This window comes from Coptis chinensis, chromosome 9, assembly GCF_015680905.1.
Source record: "Coptis chinensis isolate HL-2020 chromosome 9, ASM1568090v1, whole genome shotgun sequence".
Lineage (NCBI taxonomy): Eukaryota > Viridiplantae > Streptophyta > Magnoliopsida > Ranunculales > Ranunculaceae > Coptis > Coptis chinensis.
Window position 1 is genome coordinate 48,419,097 of NC_141464.1, and position 25,713 is coordinate 48,444,809.

Here is a 25,713-nt window from a genome sequence, read left to right on the forward strand (position 1 = left end):
TGCCTCATGAACTTCTGTCTGCGGTAGCAATTTTAAGAGAGAAGTACGTGCGTCCAATCGTTCAAAGTTGAAGAAAGCTGATCCTGCTCTTGCTTTTGATGTTGCCCCACCAGGTAAGATAACGAAATTTCACTCTCCATCTGTGGATGAAGAAACACTTTTCAAGGTTCCTATAACTATTCCCCATTTTGGTAAGTCTTTTAAGAAAGTAGTTGTACCCCTACCAGTTCCAGACCCTCCCATACGTTTTGAACAGGCTGGCAATGATGTACCTTTGACTATTGATCCTTCCCTCCCCGATGACCGAAAGGGGAAGGGCGTCACTAAGACAACTCCTATAACTGTTGCTCTCCCCCCTCCTTGATTTGGAGATAGGAGGAGGGTGAGTAACGACATTCCCTTCTCGCCACAATCTCCAGATTCTCTTGAAAGGGAGATGATCGTGGAGTTGAGGCATTGGGGTCGAACTGATAAGCTTCCCATTACCAACAAACACTCAATTAATGATGTTAATATCGCGTTTGGAGTTCTGTAAGTTGTGCAACTTCCTGGTGATAATGCTGAAGCCAATATGGTTGGTAGTCTGGATCTGTCATTTCACAGATCTGTCGTTTATCTTGCCAAGGTAAGACTTCCTTCTCTGTACAATGTTCTGTTTCCCTCATTGTGTTACTTACACATCCTGTATTCTTTTTCAGTTAGTGAATAACTTCTTGGCTATGAAAGAACCAATCTTTGTGACCTCAGCTAGTACAGCTGCGGATGACATGGCCACTGGAGAGCTAAACTAGGCAGGAGAGGCTGGTGAGAAAAGGGCTGAGGAACTGCAAACCTAGGTAGATCGACTTTTGGCTAGAGAGAAGAAGTCAGACCCTGGTTTCAGGAACATGAGAGAGACGATTGCCAACCTCTGAAACTCTCTAGACAAAGCCCAAAAGGGAGCTGCCGAGGCTGCTTCTTGGAAAGTGAAATTCTTGGAACTGCATTCCCAATTCACCATGCACTCTACAAGCAAAGCATGAACAACTCCAGGGGGAGCTTCACCATAGGAATACTGAGATGAGAACCCTTGGCAAGCTATTACTCATGCAAATGAAGTCATGACAAACTATGAGAGGGCACTCAAGGAGAAGCATCTACGTTCTGAAAAGAAGGCTGGTGATCTCTTGGCAGAGACCTTTGAGTTATATTCGTGGTCCAGGAGGTAAAGAAGAGGTCAGCTGAGAATGTTATTCATATTTCTCTGAGAGTACTTGATGTTTCTGAAAACTCCTTCCATGCAGCCAGATAAGTTAAGTTTGAGGAGGCAATTGAGGCTATTGGGTATGTTTCTCATGTGGGTGATCAGGGGCGGGTGACCAACCCTTTCATCTTATTTCTTGACCTAAATACCAGTATCTCAGTGATTCATAATGAACTTATGCCCGATGCCTCCTCATCTTTTGAAGAAGACACCGATGATGACATGCCTCTCATTCAGCTTCCTTTTTTGCATGTGCTCGTTTTAGTTGAATGTTTGTTCAGCCTTCAACCAGTCCAACCACACAGTCATTTCCTGAAAGTGGTCCAGGAGTTCTTGATGCTGGTGCAGCAGCAAGTACTGACGCTGAACCAAAGTTCGATTCTACCCCTACTTAACATGCTAAGTAAAGACTTAGCTATTCAGTTCATGATTTAGAAAATATTTATTTTGAAACAATTTTTCTATGTGCCTGTAATATTGAGCTATGTTGTTCACATACTATTTACTTATTGAGCTTTGCAGCTCTTCTAGTTTATGCATGCATTTAAAACATTCTATGTTATATAACATATAATGACATGAACTACTATGTATATTCTACCCCTGATGCCTCCAAAGTTCATTTGGAACAATAATAGGTGACCTTAATAGGCTAAATAGGTTAAAATGAGGCATAACCAGAATCTGATCAGGATATCATGGGAGCCGTCCAAGTTTAACCGTAACTGAGAGTTCGATTGTAATAGAGAAACATCACCATAAAGGAGCCATGTGTCTATGCGAAGGTAACTGGGTACCTTGAGCACAACACTGTGTTTAATAATGATAGGTCCTGTTTATTTAAAAAATAAATAGGTTAACGCCAGAACAATAGTGGGGGAGTCTTCCTCAGCACAATCATGTCAATATAATTTCAGGCCAATGATTGTGTGCTAGGATTTCGATCCAACCTAGATCTTCCCAGCAACCCCCATTTGTGATGTTATAAGAGTGCAAGGAACTGGTATACAGTTTGGGCTCCCAAGAATACTATCTCTGGTTCAAAGTCAAACTGGCATACAATTTACTGAACAATTAGTGTGGTTAGATTCCCTAAAAGCTTAACCTATTGAGCATAATCTCAGTATGAAAGAACTGGTGTACAGTTCAGGCTGCATGTTGATGAGAAAGGAATTGGCATATAGTTCAGCTTCCCCAAACTCAGTATCACTGGTTCCAAAGCAAATTGGCATACAATATTCTTGAACAGATAGTGAGAAGATAATTCCCTAAAGGTTTAGTCCATTGTGGATAATAAATAAAGAGCTGACGCAAGGAATAAATTCGATTGCAAGGTGAGGAACTTTATTGATAACTGGAGGGAATAAACAATGCATAAAGAAGCATGAAATAACAATTTACTGATAGTACTTGCGAAGGTGCTCTGCGTTCCATGGTTTGACAAGAATGTCCCCTTCAACAGTACGTAAATAGTAAAAATCAGTTCGACCAACCTTGTCAATGATGTATGGTCCTTCCTAGTTGGGCCCAAGCTTGTCATTATGCTCTAGGATCTCACGCAAAACTAGATCGCCAGATTTGAAAGCTAGAACTCGGACCCTCTTGTCGTATGATCTTTTCAGAATCTGCTGGTTGGCAGTTAAACGCAATGCAGCACCTTCTCGTTTTTCATCCAGGAGATCCATTTCTTTGCATAACAATTCATCATTGTCTAGGGTGTGCACAGCGTTCGACTTCTAAGTGGGAGCTATCAGTTCGGGAGGTATGATAACTTCAGTTTCGAAGGTCAGGGAAAAATGGGGACTCATCAGTCGATCGTCTAGTTGTAGTTCGGTATGCCCATAGGACCATAGGTAGTTCCTTGACCCATAAACCCTTTGCGTCATCTAGTTTGCGCTTCATGTTATCCAAAATAACCCTATTGGAGGCCTCAGCCTGGCCATTACCTTGGGATACCTTGGAGTTGAGAAAAGATGGGTGATTTGTAACTCTTCACAGAGTTTAGCGACCAGTCCGCCAGCGAACTGTTGCCCATTATCTGAGATGATGACTTTGGGTAGGAGTATAAAAAAAAAACCGTTGACCCATCATCCGGTAGGGTACCCGGTCTTCACCCGCCATCCAAACCTGCACCGACCCGAAAACAAACCCGCCCCGCCCCGCCACTGTTTTTACGCGGTCGGGCTATGGTTGTAGGTTCTATGCTCAAACCCGACCCGTACCGTGTCAAAAGTTGTTGACCCAACCCCGTTGACCTGAACAATTTCAAGACTTTAACTCTAATATTTTTGTATTTTGTGTATATTTTCTTTTAACTTTTGTAGGAATTTGAGAGATATGAATACAAACTTATGAGTTCAACATCAATTTCAAATATTCAAGTTTGAACATTGGGTAAATATCAAAAGTTTAAATTCAACTTTCGAATTTTTGAGAAGATGAATTATTCATCCTTGTATTAATTTCGAATTCTTTTAGTTTATATTTTATTATTTTGTACCATAGATCTTCGCTCCCATCTTCATTTTATCATGTTATGGAAAATAATCAATTTACAAATGGATGGTAAATCACGAGAAAAAAATTTCAAATTTACATATATGGTTTTGGATTCAAGTTGAAGTTTATTTTTTTGTTTATTTTTTATCGATTGATTCCATTTTTTTTTTCCTCTATGTTGTGAATTAGAAATATATTACTTGCAGAATTAGAAAGTTTTTTTTGGGTGAAATTGGGTTAAAATGATAATTTCCACCCGACCCGGATGACCTACCCCGTAAGCTGACCCAATAGGTCGGGTGATGGTACTAAGACATGACACTTCAACCCACCCCTCCCCGCCCCATCCAGGACCACAAGATTTGTATCCCCTAGACCCGCCCTGACCCGACCCATCATTATTTGACCCACAGTTGACCCGGCCTGCCCAGTATTACACCCCTAACTTTGGGTATGCCAAACCTACAGACAATGTTGTTCCAAATGAACTTTCTGACGTCTTGTTCTCGAATGAAGAGGAGGGGAACTGCTTCTATCCACTTGGTGAAGTAGTCCATCGCGACTAGTAAGAATCTGATATTTTTTGGAGTGGGTGGCAAGGGTCCCACAATGTCAGTTCCCCATTGTGCAAATGGCCATGGGCTGGCCAATAGGTGCAACTCTGTCGCTAGAGCATGGATAAGCAAAGCATGTCACTGACACTTTTCACATTTGCGGGAAAAAAATTGTGCATCCTTTTGCATGTAAGGCCAAAAGTTGCCTTGCCATAGGATCTTGAGAGCGAGTGTTCTGCCCCCAGCGTGGTTACCATAAATTCCTTTGTGAACCCCTCACATGACCTATTCAGCAAAGTCTGGGGAGAGACATCGGAGATGAGGTCCCAGGAAGGACTTCTTGTAAAGATCATCTTTAATAAGGGTGAATCTTGGTACCTCTGTAAGCAGACGCCTTGCTGTGTTCTTATCCTCTGGGAGTGTCCCGTCCTTGAGATAAGACTTGTATAGATCCATCTAGTTTGGTGTGGTAGCTGGAATAACACAAATTGTTGTAACAGTGGGTGCTTGGATGCTAGGTTTGTTCTGGAACTCTATAGGTATGGAGCGAGACTCCCTGTTGCCCAACATTAAGGCAACATATGCCAAAGCATTTGTGTGTCGATTTTCTAATTGAGGCAGCTAATAAAACTGAATATTCTCGAACTTGCTCTGAAAACCCCTGACCAGTTCCAGGTATTTAGCCATTCGTTCATCCCTAGCCTCAAAACCTCCATTAACTTGAAACAGAACCAGCTGTGAGTCACTAAAAACTGTGAGGTGTGTTAAGCCCAGGTCGAGAGCCATTATGAGGCAAGCAAGTGTTGCCTCATACTCTGCTTCATTGTTAGAGGCATTCCAACCTAACCAAATGGATTTCTCCAGTCACATGTTGTCAGGACTAACTAACACAGCTCCAACGCCTGTGCCTATGTCATTTGAAGATCCATCCACAAACAGTTAGCATCCAGAGTACGACTCCAAAGGGTTTGGATAGGTATTTGGAGATTTAGGTAGGATGTGATCATCTGAACTGGGGATTGTTGAGTCATACCCAATGTAGGTCATTGGGAAATCTCCCAAGAATTCTGCTAGTGCCTGACCCATATCTGAGATTCATGGGACGTAGATAATATCAAAGTTTGAGAGTTGCACGGACTATTTAGCTAACCTTCCTGATCTGTTCGGCCTTTCCAGAACTGATCGTAATTGGTATTCTGTGATTACTCTGATAGTGTGGTACTGGAAGTATGGTCATAATTTCTCTGCCGCAAAAACAAGGGCTAAAGCGACTCTTTCGAGTTTAGGGTACCTTGTTTATGCCGGTAGGCACGTTCGACTCAAGAAATAGACAGGCTTTTCAACCTTCTTTTCATCCAAACGTATCAGTACATAACTAATACCGTAGTCAGATAAAGAGAGATAAAGACCCAACACTTCTCCCTCAACTGGTTTGGAAAGGATTGGTGGTGCTCCCAGGTATGTTTTGAGTTGATCAGATGCTTTTTGGAATTCTGTCGTCCATGCAAATGAGGTATGTTTTCGTAGTAATTGAAAAAAAAGGTTTGCACTTGTCTGAACTCTTGGAGATGAACCTGTTCAGAGCTGCTAACCTGCCTATAACTTTTTGAACCTCTTTCATGTTTTTAGGTGAATGCATTTCTATGAGCGCCCAGATTTGATTTGGGTTTGCCTCGATTCCTCTCTTAGTAGCCAGATACCCTAAAAACTTCCCTGATGAGACAGCAAAAACACATTTCGCCGGGTTGAGTTTCATGTGATACTACCGGAGAATGTCGAATACACGTTTCAGGTGGGAGAGATGATCTCCATGTCTTAGGCTTTTGATCAAGAGATCGTCTACATACACCTCCACAATGTCGCCTATCAATCCTGCAAACATCTTGTTTACCAAACGTTGGTAAGTAGCTCCCGCATTTTTCAGTCCGAACGGCATGACCTGATAACAGTACAGACCATCCTCGGTTGTGAAACTAGCATGCTTGTGGTCTTCCTCATGCAATGGGATCTGGTTGTAGCTAGACTACCCATCTGTGAAAGATAACAATTCATGTCTAGCCGTCACATCCACCAATTTGTCAATCCGTGGCAGAGGGTAACTGTCTTTTGGACACGTGCGGTTTAGATTTGTGAAGTCAATATAGATTCTCCATGACCCATTCTTCTTACGTACTGGGACAATATTAGAAATCCAGGTGGGGAAATTGATTTTCCTAACAAAATTAGCTGCCTTTAGCTTTTCAACTTTGGCTTTTACTGCTTTAGATCTGTCAGCACCTATTTTTCTCGATTTCAATCTGTTTGACTACTACTGCATCACTGCAGACATTGAGCCAGTGGCATGTCACATGGTGGTCAATTCCTGGCATTTCTTCAAATGACCAAGAAAACACGTCTTTGTGTTCTCGGAGGAAGTGTATTAGAGCCTAGCGCTCTTCAGAACTCAATAAGATGACGATGAAAGTGGTTTTAGGTGAGCTCCCTCCCCCAATTTTAACTTCCTCTAACGGCTCCAGTGAGGGGGGATCTTCCCTCTCTCTTGGGACTAGGTCCGGGAGAGGGGGATCCAACTGTAATTGCTATTTGGCAGGTTGCCCCACCTCTATTGTTTCAAAAGGGAGTGGGGACTGCTTTGTCACCAGAGCGTAGCATGTTTTAGCAACCACCTGATCTCCTCTGATTGTCTCAATTTTTCCATTATGTGTAAATTTTAGACATTGGTGATAGGTGTTGGGAACAGTGCGTACTCTGTGTAGCTAGGTCCTGCCCAAAGTCATATGATAGAGTGTGTTAGCTTTTACCACAACAAAATTTATAATGAGGGTTACCAGACCAGTAGCTACGGGTAGCTGGACCTCCCCAACTGTTAGAGCTTTGTCTCCGCTGAATCCATATAAGTTGGAGTTGGTGGCGACCATCTCAGAGTCAAGAATCTGCAGTTTTTTGAATGCGCCATAGTATAACACATCTGCTAAACTTCCTGGATCAACCAATATGCGATGCAAATCATAATCTCCAAAAGGAAGTGTAAGAACTAGTGCATCCTCATGTGGACTCTTGATATTGTGATAGTTGGCTCAGTGAAAAGGATGAGTGGATATTTGTGAGGTAACGTGTTGACTTGAGCACAATCCGGAGTCAATTCCCTGTTCATGATTCTCATTTACTTGGTAATGCGCATTTGGTATCGCACACCCTTTTTGTAGCTTGTCCACTTCTCTTGCTTGTCTTTCTTGAAATCATGTTTATCTAGACCCGACCATTGAGTGGCTCAGTACCTGGGGGATCCTGAACTGACGTGCTGATCTCCTCAGGTTGTACTGCGTTCGCCTGTGTTATGTGCTATGAACTGCTTCAAATACCCTCTTTCAATCAGGTCTTGTAGTTCATTCTTCAGGGTCATACATGCTCTATTATAGTGACCCTTACTCTTGTGGAACTTGCAGTAGGTCCTTTGGTCTCTGGTAACTAGGGAGCCTGGCCTGAGTGGAGTTGGCCATTTGAGATAGCTCTGGTTCTTGATCGAGTCCAGGACCTCGTCTGACATTTTGTTCAGAAGGGCAAAGTTTCTGTCCATCGAGGGAAGAGCTTCTTCAGCTCCTTCCATTCGTGGCTTCTTTTGTGGTTTTCCATCTCCATTACTGGCTACATTTTGGTACTGACCTCTGGGCATTCATCCCTTTGATGGGGATTCAGCCCTTTGGCAACCACGATGACGGTCTTTCTTTGGCTTTTGAGGTGAAAAGTTCCCGTTCCCCTTTTATGGGCCACAGGGGCTGTCCGATTAGTCTTCTTTGCTTCTTATCGTCTAATCAGGACATCCTCTTCCCACCCTGTATAAGTTTCAACCATGTCTAGGAGTTCCTCCAAATCCCAGGGTGGTTTCCTAGAGAGGGACCCGAATAAGGCATTGTTTTCATTCAACCCTTGTTTAAAGCTATTATAGCAGTCTATTCGTCACAGGACTCTATCTGGATTGAAATTTCCATAAACCGTTGCATGTAGGACCTCAATGCCTCTCTGTCCTTTTTCTTGATGTTAAACAGTGCATCGATCCGTTTTGGTTGGTGCTTATTGCACGAGTATACCTGTCTATGAAGGTCCTAAACAGTTCCTCTGAGGACCTGATCTGCCGCTCAGGTAACCTGTGATACCACTAGAGTGGATCCAGACAGGGAAGCTTTGAACTCTTGACACATGACGTGGTCATACCTTTCATATTGTCCCGTGGTGGCACGGTATCTGAATACGTGATCAACCGAATCTGACTTGCCACTAAAGATACTGAACTTCGATTGTCTATAACCACGCGGATATGGCTTTCTCATTACTCGTGATACGAAAAGAGATCTGCTTGCCCCCATTATAGCGGATTGAACAAGGGAGTCTTACATTTTTCTTCCTTTACCGGTCATCCTATGCATCTAACGGATCAGGTCATTTTTCTCAGTCTCCCATGCGCATTCTTCAGTAGTAAGTCTCTTATTATGGATTCTTTTTCGGTGTCAGGGGTTCACATCACGATCCTGGTCAGTTGACTTTGATTCTGATGTCATATTCGAGTTCTCATCTGAATTACTGTACTCTGATTCTGATGGTTCGTGCCGAACTGGATCCCCACGCCTTGGGTTCCTAGCTTGACCGCCCTATGGAAGGCTGTTTCCATCGAGATCAATGGGCGGCTCCTTCCCTATGTCAGATTGATACAAATGCCTCAGCAGCTGTACCTATCGCTTAAGATTGTTTCTTTGCTGTTCCAGACTCTGTACAGTCTGGCTTGCCTGAACAGACTCGGGTTAGTAAGAAAAGCATTCTCACCATTTTGGCGCTCTCCTTGAGCGTCATTTCCAGGGCCTACACCGGGAGCAACTGGCCCGTCGATGCTAGTTACCTGTCCTTGAAGGGGATTACTCACATCATGGTGATCGACATTGTCCCCACTTTCAGGCATCTCGTGCTCTTCTTCTCTGACAGCGATGCTGTAGGTGGTAGCGCCATCCTTTGTTTTCTTTGCTCCTGCCATCACAACAGTAAGAGTTTTTAAACTAAATTAGTCGTTCAAAACGAATGTTTACCTGCTATCATCCCCACAGACGGCGTCAAAAGATATAGGGGATTTTCTAAGTATCCCCTAATCTTCCTTTGTGCCTTGTGATTCGGAACCTTTAATTTTTCTTGACAGAGAAAGGATGAGATGATTTAGAGTTCAGGGTTGAACCACCGGGCGGCTGCCTACGTATCTCCTTGTTTATTTAGAAGAATCAAACCCTATTTTGCGTAGTTCCTAAGAGAGAATCCCTATGGTTTATATAGGAAGAGCTTTGAGAATCCTAGGGTTAGGATTAATCTCACCATTTGTGAGTTCCCTTCCATCTTTGGACTCTACCTTCCTATCAGGAATCCTCTCCTTATGGAAGTCTGAATCTATACCATATCTTATTAGAGGTAGGTTTCCTTGTTGATCATAATATCCCATCGTATATGGGAAGATTATATCTAAAAGGTAACTCTTAAAGATATGTCATTACGATTCCTTCCTTATCATCAAAGATCGCCCTCTTAAGTTTCCTTCTATTTAGGAATTGTGCATATCAATTCCTAACGACTTGGAGAACTGTTATGCTTAGAGGCGGTTAGTCATGTGCCTAATACATGCTTACTAAACACTCATGATAAACATGAGATCACTTATTCATAGAACTAATCCGATGACTCTCGTCTCATTCTGGACATCTATAGTCCTGGGTCATTTCCCTCCCACGTGTCATTTAGTTAGTGATAAGAAATCCCCCCTACGGTAATGATTCTCAATTCTCCAAATCGGAGTTTCGTCAAGCATTTCAAATGAGTCCAGCTACATTTGACATGATTTGTGAAGAATTGAATTAGGTTATGGCAAAGGAGGATACTATGTTTTGCGTTGTGACACTTGTTCGACAGAGAGTCGCAGTTTGTATATAGAAATTAGCTATAGGTGAGCCACTTAGACTTGTTTCTAAGAGATTTTGTTTGGGTATTTCGACTTGTCATAAGATGGTTCTTGAAGTTCATTTAGCTATTAAAATTGTTTTAATTTTTCAATGGTCTGATGAAGATAAGCAAGATAGTATAAAGCCTACTAAGTTGTTGAATTTGATTGGAGAAAAAAAATGAAGGGGAGATTGAAAAATGGGGCAAATTTGAATGAGGTTCTTTTTACAAATTTGAATGTTAAAAATGGGTGGTTTTTACAATTTTGAATTAGGGCAAATTTGTCAATATACAAAATACCACTTCAATGTCTAGTACACACAAAATTGACGGAGTAGGGGGCAACTAATGATTTCGAAAATGGGGTTTCACAAAAGGGGGTCCAAACTTTGGGGGTATATTTAAGATGGAGTTAAATGGAGCCAGAGTAATGGGATTTTGGATACAAGGTCGCCCATGATCCATAATAATACGGGTGTTCATGGGTCGGTTCCAATTTGTTTTTACGGTTTCGGATTCGGTTCTATTTTTAACGGTTCTTATTGGATTTGGTTCTTTCGGGTTATATATATATATATAGAAAACACGGAACCATACCCATTAATTAAGTCGGTTTCAATTTGGGTTTCGGTTCCTTCTCGAGTTATACATTATTATTACTAAAGTTACGTTTTTAATTACGTAGCCGATATAAAAGTTAGTTTTTTAGTGCAACAATAACATTTGTAATGGTCCTAAATTCAATAATTTTTGAAAATTTTCTACAAACTTTAAATACATCTCATAAATTATATGTACGTGTGTATTAACTTGCATTTCAAATCGAACACCGTGTACATTATACTATATTTATATATATACGTCCTATATAAATATATCACACACTAAATTTTAACATGTAGAATAAGTACATGTACTACAATTGTTAGCATTGCACGTATTCAAATCATATATATACATATACAAATATACTATGGGTGTCAATGGTCCGGTTCTTAGTGTTATAAGAACCAAGAACCATTTAATTTTGCGGTTCCGGTTCTTAAAATTGTGGAACTTTATCCATAACTACTAGTTCCTAGTGGGTATTTCCGGTTCCGGTTTTTCATTTTGGTTATTAAGAAATTCACTATTTACACATTTTTTATTAGTCTTATGAAAAAATGTGTACTAAAAACACAAAAATACTGCACAAACGAGTCAGTTTTTGAATATTGATATAAGTTATTATGTTATTCAATAAATAGGGGTGTGCATGGGTATCCGATTACCCGAAACCAAATCGGAACTGGAACTGGAACTGGTTATGGGTCCTAAAATGTTTGATCCATAATGGGTGTTCAAGAACCGAACCGATAAAGATCTGAACCCGTTAGAACTGAATAGTAAAAACCCAGTGGGTACCCGAACCGAAACCGGAACCGATTATTATGATTTTGATATATAAAATTTAGTATTATATTACACTAAATAAATGCAAACCCGAACATTATATTATATATATATATATATATATATATAGTTTTTATTTATTTTTTAGGTGTAAAAGTTTACTGAACATATAGGAGTAGCATAATAGTGAATGTATGTTATTAAATGCACGTTTTGTAATATTACATTGAACATGCATATTATAAATATTAATAATAATTTCAACAACTACATGCACATATACAATAAATTAATTAATATACTGTATATATTAACTAATAAACTTGACATGATAATATCTATATAAGTGCACGTACTTGATATATTATGCGTGTATAAAATATTCCATAAAAATCTTCTCAACCAAAAAAAAAAAAAGAAAACAAAAGGGGATATATTAAAAAATTACGAAATGGGATAATCAAGCACCTGCACACATTTCAATATCTTTTTCTATTTAGCCATTTCACAATTAAATTCATTCTATTTTCACATTTACATGAGGACAAAAGTAATATTATAAAACCACAGTATTTCTGCTTAATGACAAATTGGAAAGAAGCAAAGAGTACCTCGATCTTGATTGGTGATAAAATTTCAATTCCCTGTAACAAAACCAGTTAAAGGGGAGGGGAATTTCTGTCGCATTTCCACGTACTTCAAATTTGGATTGCAGCAAGTTCGGCTGGACTACAGAGTCAGACCTACAGTTCGTGCACTTTTGAAATGTATATTCAGCCTAAAACGGGCCAAAATCCCACCATTCAGCGTTTAAGGACATGCAGATTTTGGATTACGCAAAAAAGAGGAACGGATTAACCATGTGGCCATGTGGGAGCATTTATACACTGGAACTTCTAATGCAAGATTTGGCATTACAAAGTTACAATATATGCAAAGAGATTGAGCAAGGAAAGTTCAATGCAAATAAGAAACTGAATTTGATTTTTGTTTTTTAGTATTTTGTTTTTTGTTCTTTTTAAATTGTGAAAGTTTAATTCCAATGACGCCCCATTGACCCACGTCCAGTGCAATTCTGCAAAGGAGACTGCGTTTAGAACGAACTAAATGCCCAAGTACATTTGAGTTTTTTAGCCAAAAAAAAGAATATCAACCGGAGATGCATGTGCATTCAATGCAGTAACTAGTGGCTTTCAGACGCTTAGGAGATAAATTAGTTTAACAAAATCAAGTATGTTAGTGTGCATTCGTGAAATATAAGTGCAGTAAAAAACGATACATACTGGCAGTAGCTGAACATGTGGAAAGCGAGCAACAAATTTGACGGCTGCCTCCTTCCCGAGTGGCGCACCACCACATTGCACCATCAAAAGTGAGCTGAGATCATACTTCTCCACCACAGCTAACTTGGTCAAAGCCACCATAATAGGCGGAGACGCAGTCATATAAGTCACGCAATGAGCTTCCAAAGCCTTCAACATTCCCTCAAAGTCAAATGTCTGCATATACACTGATGTTTCTCCCAATGCAATCGCTCTCACGCACATGAAGAATCCATATGTATGAAACAACGGCACGGTGAGCAAACCAACTTCCTGTAGTGCATGATCCGCAACAGGTTTCGCCTGGATTGTTGCGTGCTCCCCTGCCAGAAATGCTATAAAGGTTCGGTGAGTCAATTCCACACCCTTAACTAGCCCAGTCGTTCCCGATGAGTAGAGAATTGTTAGAATGCAAAGAACAAATCTGTAATAACTTGATTATTGAGTCTGAGAAGCAGCATATAAATAGCCTTTACAGACTGACTAGAACAAACTACACTCACGTTCTTCCTAGAATCGTGGTAACAAACTTGACTAAATCAAATGACAGCAGTTCCTAAAGACTAGGACTTTATTAACAAACTAAATCTTATCATTTCCTCCCTTAAACTAAACTGCCTAGACAGGCATCTAGTTTATCTTTGGCGCATCACAAACTCCCAGTTTCTTTCTGAGCTCCTGAAATGTCTCTAGCTTGAGTGGTTTGGTAAATATGTCTGCTATTTGCTGCTGTGTACAACAATACTTGATCTGCACAACTCCTTCATTTACCAGATCACGTAAGAAATGGAAACGCACATCAATGTGCTTGCTCCTGCCGTGCATCACAGGATTCCTTGATAACTTTATTGTTGAGCTATTGTCACAAAAGATGACAGGACTCTCACTGCCATTATAACCAATCTTCTTTAACACCCTTTTCATCCAAACCAACTGACAAGTGCATGCTGCAGCAGCAACAAACTCTGCTTCTGTTGTACTTAGTGTAACTATCGGTTGCTTCCGAGAAGACCACGCCACTGCTGCTCCACTTAAAATAAAAGCATACCCTGACGTGCTCTTTCTATCTTCCACACATCCCGCATAATCACTATCAGTGAAGCCAACCAATTCCTTATGTCCTCCTTTCTGATAAAGAATACCAAATCCAATGGTTCCTTGCAAGTACCGCAGAACTCTCTTGGCTGCTGAAAGATGTAACTCAGTTGGCTTTGACATATACCTGCTAATTAGGCTAACTGCATATATTATATCCGGCCTTGTGGCTGCTAAATACATCATGCTTCCAACCAGCTGCTTGTAGAATGAACCATTCACCTCTACACCATTTTCATCTTTAGAAATTTTGAACCCTGGAATGATTGGATTTTGAACAGAATTACTATCCTCCATTCCAAACTTCTTTAACATTTCCATCACATATTTCTTCTGATTAATAAATATCCCTCCAGCAAACTGCACTACTTCAATACCAAGAAAATACCTCATCTTGCCCAAATCCGACATATCAAATTCCTTCATCATGGAATCTTTAAACTCACACATCATAACCTCATCGTCTCCTGTATAAAGTAAATCATCAACATACAAACTAATGATCAAACGTTTACCTTGTTTGTTGATTTTAGTAAACAAAGTCTGTTCACTGTCATCCTTCTCAAAGCCTTCTTTCTTGAAGTATGACTCAATTCGGCTGAACCATGCTCTTGGTGCCTGCTTGAGTCCGTATAAAGCTTTGTTGAGTTTGTATACCTTTTCCACTTCATTCTTCATCTCATAACCCCTCGGCTGCTCAACATAAATGTCTTCGATTAATTCACCATGAAGGAAAGCCGATTTCACATCGAGTTGGAATACATTCCAACCTTTCTGAGCTGCAAGAGCTAAGATCATTCGCACTGTGTCCATACGAGCTACAGGTGCATACACTTCTTCGTAGTCAACTCCGTGTTCCTGGGCATAACCTTTTGCGACTAAGCGGGCCTTGTGCTTCTCCACTTCTCCAAGTTCATTCAATTTTGTTTTATAAACCCATTTGACTCCTATCCTTTTAGCTCCCTTTGGCAAGTCAATTAGAAACCACGTCCCATTCTTCTTAATTGAGCTCATTTCTGAATCCATAGCTTGCCTCCATTTTTCATCTTTTACTGCTTCATCAAAACTGGTCGGGTCAGAATTGGTCAGGTCTGAGCTAGCGACCAAAGCCAAATGAGCTTGCACATCTTCATTGTTCAGGTCATCACCACTAAAATAGTCAGCCATCTATACTGGTGCTCTTCTATTGCGAATTTCAGGAACATCAAGATTTCCCGAACTTGGCACAACAGGAACATCAAGATTTCCCGAGCTCGACATAGTTTCTTCGCTCCCTTCCGTATCTTCATTCTCTTCCTCTTCACTACTGTGTTCTTCATCTCTCCATTCTAAGTTGAGTTGAATCTGTTCTTCATAGCTTGCATCCCAATTCCATGTCTTGTCTTCCTCGAAAATGACGTCTCTGCTAATCACAATCTGTTTCGATACCGGATCATACAGTCTGTATCCCTTTGATTCCTTGCTCATTCCAAATAAAACACAGCTGCGACTCTTATCTTCAAGCTTTGTTCGTCGAGCATCAGGCACATGAGCATGTGCTATACAACCAAAAACTCTTAAGTGGCCAACAGAAGGCTTCACCCCGCTCCAACCTTCCTCTGGTGTCATGTCTTTTACTGAAGACGTTGGGCATCTATTAAGAACATAAAATGCCCAATTTACCGCTTCCGGCCAGAATATCTTTGGAACATTGTTCTCAATCAATATACTCCTCACCATATTCATCACCGTCCTGTTCTTCCGTTCGGCGACACCATTTTGCTGCGGTGTATGGGCAGTGGTTAATTGTCGCTTGATTCCATTTTGTCTACAATAATCGTTGAACTCACTTGATGTGAATTCTCCTCCACGATCTGTTCTTAAACATTTAATTGACAAACCAGTTTCTTTTTCCACACAACTCTTAAATAACTTAAACGAAGCAAATGCATCTGCCTTATAAACAAGAAATTGTACCCAAGCCTTCCTACTAAAGTCATCGATAAAACAAATGAGGTACCGCTTGTGACTGCTAGAATTAGGAGATATTGGGCGCAAATATCCGCATGAACTAGCTCCAACTTCTCGATGCTCTCCATGTGCTTTTCTTGAATAACATCTCGGTGTTGTTTCCCCCTTCAAGCAATCGGTCGCGGACAAACTTAGATTCGGGGATACTTGGCAAACCCCTCACCATTCCTTTGCTTTGCAGAGTCTGAAGTCCTTTGTAGCTGAGGTGACCATATCTACGGTGCCAAAGATGAGCTAGGTCATGAGTAGTTGCTTGGAGACATACCTCCTTTGGTTCCTTCTTGATTAGTTCATGCGAGTTTGATAGCAATACAAACATCTGATGTTAGTTTGTCATGTTGGTTTGAATGATTAAGCCCTTCGTGGGATGGTAGATTCGGCACTGATTGGACTGCATTAGAACGGCTAGGCCCTTTTCTTGCAATTGCCCGACACTGAGAAGGTGACTCTTCAATTCTGGTACATAAAATACATCTTTTACAAGATGACTGACACCATCCAAAAACAAGCGCACACTTCCTTTGCCAACAACGTTCAGCCTTGTATGATTGCCCAATCTGACCACCTTTTTGAACCCCTCCTTCAACTCACAGAAAAGAGATGAATCACCACACATATGGTTGCTGCAACTTGAATCAAGGAACCACACATCATCTCGGTTTACTCCATGTAATTCAACAAAGGCCATGAGTATCGTCTCCTCTGACTCATCTAGTTTCGCAGATAATTTGCTTCCTTCGAACTTGGACACTCGTATTGGAAGTGTCCGAGTTGATGACATCGGTAGCACTCAACAGTTGCCTTATTGAAGTTTTGGCGACCTCTGCCTCTACCTCTTCCTCCTCGGAAAGTAGCTCTCCCACGTCCTCGTCCACCATAACCTCCATAACCTTCAACATGTGACACCGTGAGTGCTTGTTCCTCTTCTCCACCTCTTTTGAACTTCTGCTCATGAACAAGCAGTGAACTCTGCAACGCATCGACGGAGAGTTGATCGATATCCTTTGCTTCTTTTATGGAACAAACAATGTAATTCCATTTCTCAGTGAGAGTTCTCATAATCTTCTCGACGATCTTGACATCAGTCATGTCTTCCCCACAATTCCTCATGTCGTTTGCAACCACCATCACTCGACCAAAGTAGTCAGTGATCGATTCACCTTGTTTCATTGTCAGAATCTCAAAATCTCTGCGAAGACAATTGAGTTGGGCCCTCTGTACGCGTGCATTGCCTTGACACTTCATCTTCATGGACTCCCAAAGTTGTTTAGACGTCTCCTTCTGTGTGATTGTCTTTAGAATTGACTTGTCAAGGGATTGAAACAAGTAATTCTTGGCCTTTAGATCTTTCAGCTTCATCTCCTCTAGAGTTTTTTCTCAGGTGCGTGTCGACTCCTCTTCATCATCAAGTTGTGAATAACCCGATTCCACAACAGTCCAGTATTCCTTGGATCGGAGAAGATTCTCCATGATCATGCTCCAGTGATCATAGTCACCATCAAACTTCGGAATAGAAGGTTGAGCAAAGTTACTGTTTGTTTCTGACCCCATCTCGTGCACACTCCCTTGTTGTCTCTCTAACTCACTCTTTTAATCTCTCAAGTTATGCTCTGATACCAGATTGTTAGAATGCAAAGAACAAATCTGTAATAACTTGATTATTGAGTCTGAGAAGCAGCATATAAATAGCCTTTACAGACTGACTAGAACAAACTACACTCACGTTCTTCCTAGAATCGTGGTAACAAACTTGACTAAATCAAATGACAGCAGTTCCTAAAGACTAGGACTTTATTAACAAACTAAATCTTATCAAGAATCACCGCTGTGTCATTTTGTTGCACTGGCACCTCCACTTGGTTTAGTTTTCCGGTTACTGGAATAGTCAACATGTAATAAAAATGGGTAGAGTAGAGGAGAATAGTTCCATGGTGGAGAGATGGAAGCTTGTCTGCAGTGTCAGAAGTGGCGAAAGCGATAACTGGTTTAGAGAGACTAACTAGGCGAGAAAGTTCAGAGACTGTGCTGGTTGGATTGGCGGGAGAGACGATCACACAGAGGGAGAGAAGAGCCAAGTAGAGAATTGGAACATGTAAAGAGGTTGGAGAAAGCACGAATGCAACATCTCTGCTCTTGAGACCATATTGATTACGGAGAGATGTAGCTAAGGCTTCTATTTGTGCAAGAAAATCTGAATACAAGAGACGAGTACCGGTAGAGGAGTCAATGAGAGCAATGGTACTATCTGGGGAAAAGGAAACACCCTTGGTGAGGATAGAAAACGCGTATTGTGCGGCAGAGATTGGAAGATTTGTTGGTGGAAGAGGAACTGGAGGTCTGAGGCTGTGGAAGATTTTAGTTGTGGAGCAAAAACCACTCTTTGAATCAATGTAAGATGTAGAGTAACGTTTTCCGACATTAATTAACTAAGGTATGTATCAAAGTTTGATTAAGGGCTGAAAGACTAGCTAGTGAATCTTAAAGTGTGGCCAACAAAACCAAGATCATAACGAAGATTATTGTAATAAGTAATGGAGAATTTGAGAAAGTTGAACAGTAGTAATGACGTAAATGAAATATATGTGAGTGTCAGTGTGTCACTAGTTTAAATCTATCTCACGTATAGAAGCATTTTATAGTTTTATGCTGCCTGTTGACCACTTGACCTGGAGAACTATGATAATTAAACAAGGTGGACAACTGGTGGGCAGTTTTAGAGACCCATGTAATGTAAGTGATGTATCATAAGAAAGAACCATGGATCGCAAATATATGTAGAAAACATCACATGTGCACATGTTGTAAAAAGTTCCAGTGGATTTAAAAAGTAAGGGCTGAATTTTCATTTGCCAGATCACAAAGACAATAGGAGGAACTATGGAGTTCCTGTTTCTTGATTAATCTGTGAGCTTGCAAGTTGCAAACAATTACAAGATCAAACACAAAGTTTTTACGTACCAACTCAAGACAACAATGTTCCAAAACCACAATGTTCCAACATGCAACTAACCCAAGCAAGCAATTAACCCAATAACCAATATCAAATATAAGCAAAGCCAAGCTAGAGATAGTAATAATGAATGAAAGTAATTAATAAACAAGTCAGGGATTTCACTTGTTAGCCTATAAACCCGGGACAGAACTAGGATTCAATGTTTGGAGGTGCAAAAGTATATGCAACCCAGTAATTGAACTAGGAATGCAGTGGTGGAGCTTATGTAAAAAACTTGAGGGTACAAATCCTTATAGTCTAGCACTCTAGCCAATTTTCTAGCAAATGTACTACTATCACATTAGGTAAGTGTTCCAAATCTTTAGGTGGTGCGACCACACCACACCCACACCCACACCCCTGGTTCCATCATAGTCTTTATGAGTTATGACTTTATTTAAGCGCTCTTCATTCAGTTGTAAAGCCTTTTGAACCCATATCAGGTGAGGTGCGCGTGTATGAGAAGTGAAAAACGACTCACATTTGTTGAATAAATAAATTAAGACGCGTTCTTTTATGAATCGTTAAGAAAGACAGATGCGCAGCGTGTTAAATGTATCTTAATTATAATTCCCAATCTGATGTAGTGAATAAGCAGCAACAAGTGTAGTAAAGGCTCATAGGGACGGGTATTTTTAGTTTATGTATATGAAGGATTGAGCTAGCCAGTTTCCCAACTATTTTGCATTTGTGTACTTCGTCAAACAGTCTTAAGATTAAGAAGCTTTTAATAGGAAAAATAAAAAAATAGATATAGATATAAATATATATATGTTTGTATATACTATATAGTATGAATTTCCTTCGTTCTTCTTGGAAAGGCCTACAACTAAGGAGTCCTAAATTATTGGCGAAGAGTCTAAGACCAAGGGGTAACAGTAACACATAAAAGAAAGACATCGGATCGAATATCGGATTCTCCTACAATTGATACCTTTGTGTGTTTGGTACTTTCAAATATATACAGCTACACATAAAAAAACAAAAACAAAAGCAAAACAAAACAAAACGATGCCGGTCAATGGTTCATCAGTTTCCGGTGAAACCATATGTGTGACGGCCTGACGGGTGCCGGCGGTTTCATTGGTTCATGGATGGTAAAAGTTCTGCTGGAAAAAGGTTATACTGTTAAAGGAACTGTTAGAAATCTGGATGATCCCAAAAACTCACATTTGAAGGAGTTTGAAGGTGCTAAAGATAGGCTAATTTTATGCAAGGCTGATCTTCTTGATTACGAGAGCCTTCTCGAAGTTATCTGTAAAGGGGCTTTTTGGTTTTCCTTTAGATGTAGCGAAGAAAGGGGAATGGGTTGAAGTTTTTTGGAGAGACCGAGTTCGCTGATGAGCGAGCTGCCTACGTATCCTCTTTTGGTTTTTTTCCAAGAGAGAGGAATCAGGTCCCACGTAGTTCAAATAGGTGGTATTTATAGGCTTGTGGAAGTGTCAATCCTAGAGACACGTGTGTCTCTTACACACGTGTAAGGTGGAGATTGTGAATGAATGTTGGGCTGGCTTTAGTATAAGTTCTGTGCTGATTGGGAGTTGGCGCGGTAGTCCCTATTTCCCGGTGGTGGGAAGTACAAGTAAGATTTTGGTAATGATTACCCCTGGTGGTGACTTTATCTGAGGCGTTCTGTCTCTGGCCATTTGTTCGTATTGAGACATCCTTGTTCGTACCACCTACATGAAAGGAGCTTCTCACAGATCGGTCTTGGAGGTCGATGTCTTGGGTTCGCCTATGCTGCGTGCGTATGTCTTCACAAGGGAGCTTCTCACAGATCGGTCTTGGAGGTTGATGTCCTGAGTTCGCTTATGCTTCACGCATGCGTGATATTCCTTAATGAGGATATTACTCCCCTACACAGCCCCCTCTCAGTAGATTATTTATGTCCCGGAAACGATCTGCTGAGAGAAAAACGGAAGAACGTGTGGAGCATGAGCGAGCTGTGGTGGGCGATCCGACTGGGATGCCGTAAATTTTGAATCATGCGACAAGTTGATTTGGCGGGAAAGGGAAGGTAGTCCGTGATTGGCACGTGACAGAATCGTAGCAGTTGGTAAAGAGACGTGTCGCCGCATTATTCGGAACTCTTGAAAAGACAGGTCCTTGGAACACGTGTGCGGGCTAGGGCATAGGCTGTAATCATAACTTCTTGGTAACTGAAAGGGCGGTTTGTACAAAATCAAATTTGGGACAATCAAAAAGGTATTTCTTGTTTCCTTCTCCGCAAAAACGCAAGCTAGGGTTTCTCAGGTGAGTGCTTCTACTGCTGTTACTTTTGCATTTTCAATTTGCTTTCCTCTCGCTCAAGTGCGATTTGTTAAGTAGGTAGGCCAGTGTTAGGTTGTAGGGTTTAAACTTGAGTAATTGATAAAAAAGGAAACGTTATAATGTCTGATTCTGATGACACTCGATCAGAAGAGGTCCATGAGGTTTCATTAAGTTGTGGAGAGTATGAGGATGATAACGAAGAATCGATGAGTGTTGGCATTCAGACTGAGTTAGATGAGGAAATTAGGGTAGATGAGGGTAACACTCGATCTGGGTCAGAAGGTGCCGTGGCCAGTACGTCAGGTCGAGGGGAGATGTCGTCATCAAGTGAGTTGCCCCTTGGAGAGGTAGATCGTCGTGCGGCAAGCTCGTTCCCCGAACTGAGGGTAGCTTATGAGATCAACTTTCCGACCGTTCTCGAAACTGGTGTGTGACTTCTTGGCTCATTGTTGGAAGTCTCCTTGTCAGTTCGTTGGCAACACCTGGCGATTGTTTAAGGTGTTTGACCTGTTGAATGCGAGTGGGGAATACGACGTAGGGGTATCTAACATAGTTGAGCATTATGTTGTGAGGCGATCTGGTAATTTGAACTTTAGCTTGCAAACGATGATGACGCGTTCTGCTGTGATCGACGGTGTAAACAACGAGGCCTAGACAAAGAGGCCGTTGCTGCTAGTTGGCAACTACTGTGCTAACGGATGTAAGTTGCAAACTAGGATTTATAACATATCCGGTGGGTAGGAATATTTTTCTTTTGTCGCTTTACTTAATGATTGACAGTTATGCTAACAGGCCCATGGTTTTGCTTTTTGTCGTAGATTTTTTCGTGAAGACGCCGAAGCCCGATCATGGGGAGATAGAGAGGTTCGCGTAGCTGACTCGAGCAGAAAAACAAGCGAAGTTGCCCGAGGTTGCGCATTTTTTTGTGGAAACGGGTGGGCCTGCAATCCGGGAAAAAATAAAAACTCAAAAAGACCGAGCTCGAGGTCAGACAAGGCAAGAGGTGATGGAGACGCGTACGAGTGACTTGGTAATGCGGGAAGATAGGAATCGGGCTCGTGGTGGCTTGAGACGACCCCGCTAGAGTTGGTGCCTCAGGGATTGGTGGGTCGAGCTCCCGACCTGAAGGGGGGTCGATCGATGTGCCTGTGGAGCTGGAGACGGTGGTCTTCAATCCTCGTGCAAGGAGCAGGTCGGAGAAGAGACGACATGACTCCTCTGAGCAAGACGTTGCCCGAGTTGCCAAAATAGCGCGGCACGCTCTTGGGGAAAGCTCCGGTAGCTGGGGCGGGTCCGGTGGTGAGCGGTTGGTGCTTCTGATTATACGCGGAGTGGCGCGACCGAGCGGAGTCATGGACTTGGCCACTTTTGGGGGAGGGTCTAGTACGTCTCGACTGGGGCGTGAACCCAGTCTGCTGGCGAAAGCGAAGGCTCCCCGCAAAGCGAGTGGAAAAGCTGTTGTGGTTGCTGATAACCTAGAGGCACGTTTTTGTATCCGGACGACAATGGGCTTAAACGAACCGCGGAAGCGAAGTGATTGTAGCTTCAGGTCGAGTAAGGTATCGGCCTGTCTGTTAGAACATATAGCTCTGGACGGCAACCGTAAGGAGCTGAATGAGAGAGGGCTGGCTGATAACCTGAAGTGAATGGAAATCGCGCAATGTCTAGTACGTGAGTTTGTCTTCTTTTGATGTAACTGTTCACCTATGCATGTTGTTGTGACTTGGTTAGTAACATATGTGTGTAATTGCAGCTGGTAAGTGGGTTTCAGAAATTGAAGGAGATTGCTCAGTTCGCAGAGGCAGATAGAGAAGCTGTGGTGAAGCTGTCCGACGAGCTAAAAAATGTTCAGGAGGCCGCGAAGATGGAGCGTGATGAGCTGGAAGACCTGAAGAAAGCACATCAAGCTTTGAGTCTGGCCAAGATGTTGAAAGATACCGAAGCAGAAGAGCTGAGGCAAAAACTACAGGGAGCGGAAGAGAATGTTCTGGCAGCGACTGTGGAAATTGGTAGGCTGAATGAGTATACCTTACACTGCAAGAAGGTTGCTCAGGACGCTACCAAGGCCTATGACGTTTTGGATGCGGACTTTGTTGAACTGGAAGCGGACTATAACGCTTTGAAGGAGGAACATGCACGCTGTACGTCTTGCACCGTGGTAGAACAGGTGAAGGGAGATGTCAGTAGTGTGCTCGCTTATTCAGTGATCATTCCAGAAGCCGTGGTACCGCGAGCTGAAGCTGTTGCGTCTGATGTGCTAATGAGTTTGAACTTTGATGGAGTGTCGGTTGTGGTGGATGGGAGGGATGCTGAAATTGATGAATCGCTTGTGCTTGGAGAATTAACTGTTGTGCCTAGAGAAGACGAGCTGTAAATTTGTGTTGTTATGCTGTCAGCTTATAAGCTGTGATACAATAGAGCTGGTTTCCTGGGGTAACCTGGGCAGTTCGTCTTCTTGTGTTTATGTGCTATTACTGTGAACGATCTGGTACCCCGTTCTGGTTTGGGGTAACCATGTGATGACGAATATTGTTTAGCCGGGTTGGATTTCCTGAGTAGTCTCAGCAACTCGGCTAAAGAACGAATGGTAGTTCATGTCTGTTAGAACAAGTCATTGTATGCTTATATGCCATGTTTATTGTTGTTTCTCAACTATGCGTGTGTGCCGCTTGCTTGATTGTGTTTACGAATGATGATACTGCTATAACTATGCGTGGCAGTTGCGTTGCGGTAATAACTGCTTTGCCAATAACTGGTAAGCTTGTATGAGCGTCCTGTTGTTAACTTGTCTTCGGCTGTTTGGTGATGCTCGGAATGATGCCACCAGATCGCTGGGCTCTCGTACATAGAGCAGGACGAATTGTGTTGTATTCAGTGCCGCAGACGGCAGTATTCCCTCATGTGCGTGACACGTGTAAGAAAACGAGCGGTTCAAAGGACATAATGATGGCGGGCAGATGGCGTTTGGCGTCTCAAGGTAATTATGAGGCGCTTAGGGAAAAGACATTTTATATTAAATAATAAACTGTTCGCAGAACACCAAAAGGCATTTGCTTGGCTTCTTGTCTTAGCTCTTCTCTGCCCTATCGCTGTGCACTACCCTCGTCGCTGCTTCTACAGGTACGTTTATTTTCCGTTGTGAGTGCTACTCCGTTGAGAAGGATTTGGTGTATAACTGTAACTCATTCAGTAGTATCTCTGTTCCTAGCTTTGAGCATGGCAAGGTGTCGCCCATATGTGAGAGGAGAAGGGAGTATGAGGGAGATGTCGCCTCTGATAATGGAGGAGATGGAATTTGATCCTCATGTGCATGGTGATCGTGGTAAGAGGAAGGTTACTGCTATAGGAGCCAAGGGTCACAAACGACCTAGGAGAGCTGGCTCCAGCTGGCGGCATTGTGTTTAGGTCACCACAGCGGGTAGGCGAGAGAGCTCGTCATGCTGCAGAGCGTAGTGACCTGGGGCAAGGTCGCCAAGTCGCTGGTGAGAGTTCGTCCCCGAGATGTGGGGATGTGGGGAGCGAATTTTACTACATGGGGAAGACGGGGAAGAAGCGTATGGTGAAACGCTCGGACTGTAGCTTCCACTCGGCGCCCATTGCGACTAGCGTTCTGAAGGAGATCGTGTTGGATGGTGACAAGGCAGAGGTGAAAGATGAGGACATGGAGACGCTGTTTGGGACGATGGACATGGCCGCTTGTTTAGTGAGTTCATGACACGCTAAATTGTTATGTCTGTTTCCAGGGCAGTCTGGTTCTTTAACTTCGTTCGTGCAGTTTCTTGCAGGGTATGATAAATTGAAAGATGTTGTGCAAAACACCGAGACTGATGATAACCCTCACGTCGAGCTGGGGTGTATGCGAGCTGCGTGGGGGGCTGACAAGGGGAAGCTAGAAGTGATGACCACCAAGTACCAGAATATTGCTGCTGAGAATACTGCATTAGCGACTGATATGACTATGCTAGAAAGGAAATTAGCTGAAGTGACTGCTTATGCTAAAAAATGCCAAAAGGTGGCGCGCAAAGCACAGGAGGCGTATACCAAAGCCTGTGTCTCATATGCCGCTTTGGACGAGAAGTATGACGCCCTGAAGAAAGCAACTGCAAGCGAGGAACAGGGGCAAGGTATGCGCGTGATGCTGAGATCTCCGCGGCACACTGCTTCTACCAGCGCGGCACCAGAAGATAAGCATATCTTGACCGATATTTGATGATGCGATCTACCTTTGTCCAAGTCAGCAAAATATTGTAAGTATTGTTTGCGTTCTCCTCTCTTATATGAGAGTTAACAATAGAGCTGTGTCTTCAGGCTTGCCTGAGCAGTTCGCCATTTTGGTACAGAGAACTGGTTTCCATGGAAGTGGCA

At 42.2% G+C, this 25,713-nt stretch overlaps 1 protein-coding gene and 1 pseudogene across 1 annotated transcript in view; one reads left to right on the forward strand and one right to left on the reverse strand.

The window, feature by feature from the left end:
* LOC147476416 (4-coumarate--CoA ligase-like 9) overlaps nucleotides 1-19,447 on the reverse strand; it is a 52,030-nt gene extending 32,583 nt beyond the window's left edge. The window contains exons 1-4 of the mRNA XM_086585722.1: nucleotides 19,419-19,447; nucleotides 19,044-19,146; nucleotides 17,908-18,511; nucleotides 12,942-13,384 (exon numbers count right to left, since the gene is read on the reverse strand). Of these exons, the coding sequence (XP_086441848.1) occupies nucleotides 12,942-13,384; nucleotides 17,908-18,511; nucleotides 19,044-19,146; nucleotides 19,419-19,447 (1,179 nt within the window). The remainder of the gene's footprint in view (nucleotides 1-12,941; nucleotides 13,385-17,907; nucleotides 18,512-19,043; nucleotides 19,147-19,418) is intronic.
* A 641-nt stretch (nucleotides 19,448-20,088) lies between these two features.
* The window catches only part of LOC147476417 (cinnamoyl-CoA reductase 1-like), a 42,805-nt pseudogene continuing 37,180 nt past the window's right edge, over nucleotides 20,089-25,713 (forward strand).